General features: G+C 38.4%; 1 protein-coding gene across 1 annotated transcript; it reads left to right on the top strand.

Moving 5' to 3' along the window:
• The first annotated feature begins 528 nt into the window (after positions 1-528).
• LOC117654870 (uncharacterized) lies at positions 529-2,945 on the top strand. Its single transcript, XM_034401808.2, has 2 exons — positions 529-620; positions 1,730-2,945. The coding sequence occupies exon 2, from the start codon at positions 1,745-1,747 to the stop codon at positions 2,738-2,740; it is 996 nt and encodes a 331-aa protein (XP_034257699.1). The 5' UTR covers positions 529-620; positions 1,730-1,744; the 3' UTR covers positions 2,741-2,945.
• The last annotated feature ends 4,597 nt before the right edge of the window (positions 2,946-7,542 follow it).

The following is a 7,542-nucleotide window of genomic DNA, read 5'->3' as shown; positions in this document are numbered from 1 at the left end:
TGAAATGGTACAATTTTTCCTGCTTCACTAGGAGTTGAAGTAAAAGACCTCCAAGATTTCTTCCTACTATGTTATTCTGTAAAAGATGGTGAATGTGATGATGTAATATGTGCATTTGGAAGCTGCATGTCCCAGCATACAAGAAAGGCAACTTCTAGCATATTTTCCTCCTAAATAAATAATAAAAGTATTATTTTCCAACTTGTGCTGATTAAGTGGTTTACTAGCTGCTTTTCTTTTATCACATGAAATCCCTCTGTTGCTGCTGCCCAGAGCCACTTCACCCAGGTCTTCTCAACCTCTGAACGATCTTTGACCCATTGAGTCTTTTTCCCCTTTTTGTTCTCCAATTCTACCTATTGCATGAAAAATTTTGTTTTCCTTCTCACTGAGCCAGTTTGCATTTTGCTATTAAAATAAGCACAGTAATGGGAAAAAGATGCTTTCATTTCTCATTTTGCTCCTCCTCTTTACCCCTAGCTTTGAAACAGAAAGTCAGTCATTTGGTCAATATATAAAGAGGAAAAAACATCATTTACCCTCATTGCTCCTCAGGTTTCTGGGAAGTCACAGAACAAGGGACAGAGTGAGAAAACAAAGAGTGCTTGTTGGAAAAAGGAGTAAGTAATTGTTAAAAATTCAGTGAGGGATGTTAGTTATCATGGCTTTTAGAATTGCATCTGGGATGAAAAGGGAAGAGTATGAATTTGATTCTGTTTATGAGTTTTTCTATTTGTATTTTTTTATATAAAAGAATATTCCTGATCCCTCTTATTTAGCGTATATCCTGATACTCTACTTCACTAACTAATGGAAATATGTGAAGATATTCAGTTTATAAATAAGGCTGGGGATTTTTAAAATAATTTATTTCTTTTCATCCCAATCAAAACCCAGTAGTTACCGTATTAAGTTATCAAAGATAGGCATTTTCTTTAAATGAAGTATGTATGTTGCAAAGAAATCAAATTCTCATATTATTTTGTGTTTGGGAAAATGTGGTTTTGTCTTTAGTTTGTCATCTCAGTTAGACTACTATAATTGACTTTACATGGGGCTGCCGGCATTAAATGATTCAGTAGGATAATACCTATGCTGATGGAATTACACTGATTGCTTATAGGTTTTTGGGCCCAATTCAAGGTTTGGATCACTTTCCAGAAAAATCTGGCTCTTTTGGGAAGCAGATATCTGGGCCACAAAAGTTCCATACTAAATTTTAAATTAAAAATCTGTAGAAAAATGTCCAAGCCAAGTCGTTTTTGCATTTGCTTTTTTCTGCATGATATTGCATGGTTTCATGATCATTTAAAGATGTATTAGGAAAGATGTTTCCACTCTTTAAAGTGATGGTAAATCAACTACCAACAAACAACAAGATTTGTAAAAATTAAAGGAAAATGGGGGGAGAGGGAAATCCTACCTACGATATATATTTTAGAAAATAAATGCAACTCCGCTCCACTTTTGGAAAAGCATTTTAAATTTTTAGGTGTTGTTGAATGAGATCCATCATTAATAATCAAATGTAAGAGCTTTATTTCTGTAACATTTAGAATCATAAAATTATAAAAGGATTTTAAGATTTTTGGTTGCAATTTACCGTAATGAAAGAAACATAATGCATGGCACATTATGAAACCATGAGGAGTCAGAATTTGGGACAAGAAGGTGTGACAGCAAAACTATAGAAACATAGTTAGCAGAACATTTTATTCTTTCATTTCAGGATTTCAAGAAGATCATGATGAGAGTTTATGTAGCTCTGGTTGCATTCTTCTCCTTCATATCTTGGACTTCCTCTCATATTGTTCATTACACAAGTTCAGGGGGAGTATGTACAAATACTTGTGGGTATCATGATTATAAATACACCTGGTGCCAGCAAAAGGGCGGCAGTGGACATGGTTGGGATTATTGTTCCTTACAAGAAGGCTTGGCTGTTTCTGGTGAGAAATGTGACTCCCCTTGTGATTTATGGGGAGGTTCCTATCGCTATTGTTACTTCAGAAATGGAAAATGGAACTACTGTGGCACTCTATCAGAATGGGATTCCTTTGAATATTCACTGAAAAACAACTCGTGTAAGAACAGCTGCCAAATAACCAAAGCACATTTCCAATGTGAGACTGTTCATGGACTTGAACCCTGCTCTCCATTCCGAGATGTAACTCCCACAGGCTTGCCCTGCCACATTAACTATCAATGTGCCAAATATGGTTGTTCAGCCTATCACTGTCAAACGGGCAAGGGTGAAGATGACTGGGATCTCTGTAGACCAAAGAACAATGATGGGTGCATATGGAAAGTTTCTGTCACAAATACTTCTCTGGCAGAGATTTGTACACTTGTTTATTCCCAAAAGAAAAGTAATATCTTTTTCCGCAGAGAAATGCAAACAAAAATAGTCAGTCCTACAAAAGAGCAATTCAAAGATGCTGTTCATTTGATTGCTAATTTAAATACCATCAGAAATTTTTCTGACTCTGACACTCTGTCAGAAATGTATTTCTATAAGGAAAGTATCTTGTGCAATGGCATCAATTATACCAGTGTAAAACTGTGGCTTGATAATTACACAAATAAGACTATTGCACATGTTATTTTTTCAGAGATCCTGAGCATAATTAAGGTGTTGCGTTTAGCATTTTATACCAGCCTCCATAGTGCCTTTTATTCACCTGCCTATACTATTATTGTATCAGTTGGTGAACCAATGTTATGTTCCATTGATTACTAATTTATCCATCCAACTTGTTGTACCAATACATTATTGCTTTCTATTATATCTGTTTTGAGTGAGCCTAATACTTATTGCTTCTTATTACTTTATAAGTAATTCTAAATCTTTTAATGTTTTGTGTGAAATCCAAACAAATTGTCTTTTGATCACAATACCATTTTCATGGAATTAATGCTAATAAATATCATTTTGAATGACACTATATCTGTGAGATTTTTCTGCATTTGTATACTATTTGTAATCTTCCATAATTATATGTGATAATCTATGCAGTTAATAAAATATGCTCTTGAAATATTATCTAGTGGAGTCTCAAAAATTGATTTTAAAGATCTGCAATTCTGTGTTGAAGAAGATGTCTGAGATATTATTTTTAATGCATTTAAATTATTCCCTTGTAAAGAAGGCAAAGCTAGACATTATTACCCAGGTCAAATAATTAGCAGGGACTATTTAGGCCATAAAAGGCCAATTTTTTTCTGCAGGAATCCAAATTAAACATTCTGATGGATTCAGCATTTGCTTTATTATATCCCAAAAAAACAAGAGTCAATTTGATGTAATGGTTAAGGCACCAGATTAGAAACTGGGATATGGTGAGATCTGGATACATGAATGTTGGCTGGGTGACAGTGGTGGGATTCAAATAATTTAACAACCGGTTCTCTGCCCTAATGATTTCATCCAACAACCAGTTCATCAAACCGCTCAGAAAGTTAACAATCGATTCTCCCAAAAATAAATAAATCTGAGAAGTTCCTGGTTTGAGGTGTACTATAGAATAAAGAGAAAGGTATTAATAGATAAAGGGGAATCTTACAATTTTAAACTAATTGGAGTTTGGAATTATAGCTCATTGGAGTTTGGAATTAAAGCCTTATAAATCAACACATCTATAAACATGTGCTGTCCAATTAATCACTTACTAGCATTTTCACAATATATTGGCCTGCGGCTCCTGAATCAATTTTGTAGCCTCAGGGGTGCCTACTAGCAACCACTTTGACATGTCACAACTGCTGGGAACTTGGTACTCAGTTTTTCATTGGCTGTGGAGTTCTAACACTTTCAATTTTAGAATTGCCGCAAAATATTAAAATAATAACTGTTGGAAAGTTTGTAAAATAGGAAAAACACATAAAATAGTCTCTTTGCCTATATTCATATTGGAATTATTCAGTCTGTTCACTGTAATTCCCAATATATGAAGAAAGCAAAGCAACAAAAGAAAAAAGAGAGAGAGAAATAAAAATGCCATAGGTTTGATGTTCTGTCCAAGTTGCACTTCCCATGTCCTGAATGGAAGGTTCCTATGCTTCTTTAACGCTCCCTCTTCTAGAGAGTGCAAACACCCATCACTATGAGGAAGACAAGGTGGTCTTGAGAGACATAGCAATGGATAGACTTCTCGTATGAGCCCCTTACAATTAATTTCCCCTTGTACAGCACTGCTAGATGGTTGCAGATAAGAAAATTGGTTGATGATCTCTGGAGGGCTCGGGACAGGGGTTGCTCCTGTCCTTGTCCTATTAGACCTCTCAGCGGCTTTTGATACCATCGACCATGGTATCATGCTGCACCGGCTGGAAGAGTTAGGAGTGGGAGGCACCGTGTTGCGATGGTTCTCCTCCTTCCTCTCCGACCGGTCGCAGTCAGTGTTGGCAGGGGTAGGGGTCGACCCCGAGGCTCCTTGTATGTGGAGTGCCACAAGGGTCGGTCCTCTCGCCCCTTCTGTTCAACATTTATGTGAAGCCTCTGGGTGAGATCATCCATGGTTTCGGGGTGAAGTACCACCAGTACGCTGATGACACCCAGCTCTCCACCCCGGACCATCCCAATGATGCCCTTGAAGTGATGTCCCAGTGCCTGGAGGCTGTATGGATCTGGATGGGGAGGAACAGACTCAGGCTCAACCCATCCAAGACTGAGTGGCTGTGGTTTCCGACATCCTGATATAGTCAGTTAGTGCCATCGCTGACTATTGGGGGCGAGTCATTGGCCCCCACAGAGAGAGCTCGCAACCTGGGGGTCCTCCTGGACTCACAGCTGTCTTTAGAAGAGCACTGGACGGCTGTGGCCAGGAGGGCGTTTTATCAGGTTTGCCTGATTCGCCAGTTGCATCCCTTTCTGGATCGGGACTCATTAAATACGGTCACTCATGCTCTCGTCACTTCCCGCCTGGACTACTGCAATGCTCTCTACATGGGGCTCCCCTTGAGGAGCACCCAGAGGCTCCAGCTGGTCCAGAATGCGGCCGCGCGGGTGGTTATGGGAGCGATGGGGTGCTCCCATGTGACCCCCCTCCTGCGCAAGCTGCACTGGCTCCCAGTGGTCTTCCGGGTGTGCTTCAAGGTTTTGGTTACCACCTTTAGAGCGCTCCATGGCTTAGGACCGGGGTATCTACGAGACCACCTTCTGCCACCAGTAGCCTCTCACCGACCAGTACAATCCCATAAAGAGGAGCTCCTCAGGGTGCCGTCGGCCAAACAGTGTCGACTGGCAGCCCCCAGGGGGAGAGCCTTCTCTGTGGGGGCACCCGCCATCTGGAACGAGCTTCCCCCGGAGATACGGAGGATCCCGGACCTGCACGCTTTCCACCGTGCCATCAAAACATTTCTTTTCCAGCAGCCAGCCTGGCCTAACCTCTCTTTTAAACTGTTTTTTAAAATTTTTAAAATTTTAAATTTGTCTTATGAATTTGGGGTGTTTTAAATTTCGTTTTCCGGGCCAATTATTTAATTGTATTTTAATGGTTTTTTAACATTTGTATTATATGTATTTTATTTGGCTGTTCACCGCCCTGAGTCCTTCCGGAGTAGGGCGGTATACAAATTCAATAAATAAATAAATAATAAATAAATAAATAAAATAGGTTACCACTGTATTACTACTTGTTCAAAAAACAAAAAGAGCTAGCTGCTATGGCAGAAATGACCCCTTTTCTCCATTACTGGTTACTTCTTTCCACAGCCATTTTATCCTGGACTGCCACATCAGTAAAATCTGGATTTTCACATTCCCATATATCCATACATTCACCAATAGACCAGTGAAAGCACCACATGAGTAATCACAGTTTTGAAAGCAGTTTTTTTTTTATGTATGGAAGAAAAAAGATAGGCTAAAATTGCTTTCTTGTTGGGTTGGGGATGGATAAAAGCAGCATTATGTGTTCCGGGTTTCAAGAACCTGTTAATGACTTACACTTACACTAACATGACTCTAGGAGAGAGATGTACCACAAGATCCTAGCAGGTCCATGCAGACCTGAAAGAAGTTAAGACTGCTGCTTAGCAAAATTATTGAGCTAGTTTTCCCCAGCTAGGGAATTCTCGGAGTTCAATTCCACACATCTTAAGTTTCCCAGTTTGAGAATCATCACCTGTAGTCAGGATTTGTCTTGATTGTTTTTCACGGCTATCATGGATAAGGCCAGTTATTCTTTGTGTTGTTACCAAGAAATGCTTTTTCGTAGATATTTCAGTTTTCTGCTATCTTATAAGAGGTGGGTTTCAGCAGGTTCTGACCAGTTCTGGAGAACTGGTAGCAGAAATTTTGAGTAGTTCGGAGAACCAGTAGTAAAAATTCTGACTGGCCCCGCCCGCATCTATTTTCTGCCTCCAAAATCCCAGCTGATCAGGAGGAAATGGGGATTTTGCAGTAACCTTCCCCTGGAGTGGGAGGGAATGGAGATTTTTACAGTATCCTTCCCCTGCCACGCCCACCAAGCCATGCCATGCCACGCTTACCAAGCCACGCCCACAGAACCAGTAGTAAAAAAATTTGAAACCTACCACTGTATCTTATGTACAATCTAAGCAGTAGGTGAAATATTCCAAACCTTTTTAAAATTTGCTGCCACATTTGTCATTTTTAATAAACCAAAACTGGGATATTTAATTAATTAATAAATTGAAATATTTATATGGCTGTTTGTGTTATGGTAAACAACTCCGGGCAGCTTGCAGCGATAATATAGCATCCAAAATAGCAAAACCAAAACTTGACATCTCAACCAGCATTATCCAGTTCATTTAACAGTATAATTTCTGAGCTATCTCAATGCTTTCCAGAAGGTTAAAAGACTTTAACTGTAATTCTGCTTTTGTTTCTCAAGAAGAAATGCTCAGCCTCAAATCCCTAGGTGACATAAAATAAAACAGAAGCTTTGTCTTTATCAATCATCTAAAGACTAAGGAAAGTCAGAAGAACTCTTTTCATAGAGCAAGAATTCATGAATTTCTGGAAGATTATTATTTCTTATAATCTCAGTGTACAACAGTAATGTAGGTATTTTAGAAAGATTTACTGATTTGCTGTCAGGTTCCACACAATTGCTTGTAACTTAATAGTTATATGTATCTTAATAAATAATTTATGTCTCCTTCACATGCTTTTATTACATATTATAGTGGACACAAAATATTGCATTCAAGACAATTGACTCCTCATTAGTCTTAAATATCTTTTCACAATGATTTATTGTGAATCTTACTTAACCGATTTGTTCAGGATTCAGTACAAACCTACTGTTTGAGTTGTATTTCAGAATACAGCACACATCTAATTGTGTTAATTCAGCATTCATTGTTCATAGAAATTACATCAATTTCTACATTTATTGTAAAGTAAAGAAGAAAATGCATTTTCTTTTTAACTTCCCCCCTTTTAAAAGTTAGCTTTCATTTTCTTCCCCCAACTCTGGCAAAATTATACATGTGCTCTGACAGACGGTGGATAAAATCTCATTCCAGATGACTCATAACACTGCTTTGCAATTTAATATGTTTTCTTTCTCA

This window comes from Pantherophis guttatus, chromosome 4 (assembly GCF_059756535.1).
Source record: "Pantherophis guttatus breed Tessera chromosome 4, ASM5975653v1, whole genome shotgun sequence".
Taxonomy (NCBI): Eukaryota; Metazoa; Chordata; class Lepidosauria; order Squamata; family Colubridae; genus Pantherophis; species Pantherophis guttatus.
Note: the sequence above shows the minus strand (reverse complement) of the source record. Positions and strands in the feature narration are given on the sequence as shown.

Coding starts and splice junctions, on each gene's coding strand:
- LOC117654870 (XM_034401808.2), top strand. CDS start 1,745: ATGATGAGAGTTTATGTAGCTCTGGTTGCATTCTTCTCCTTCATATCT.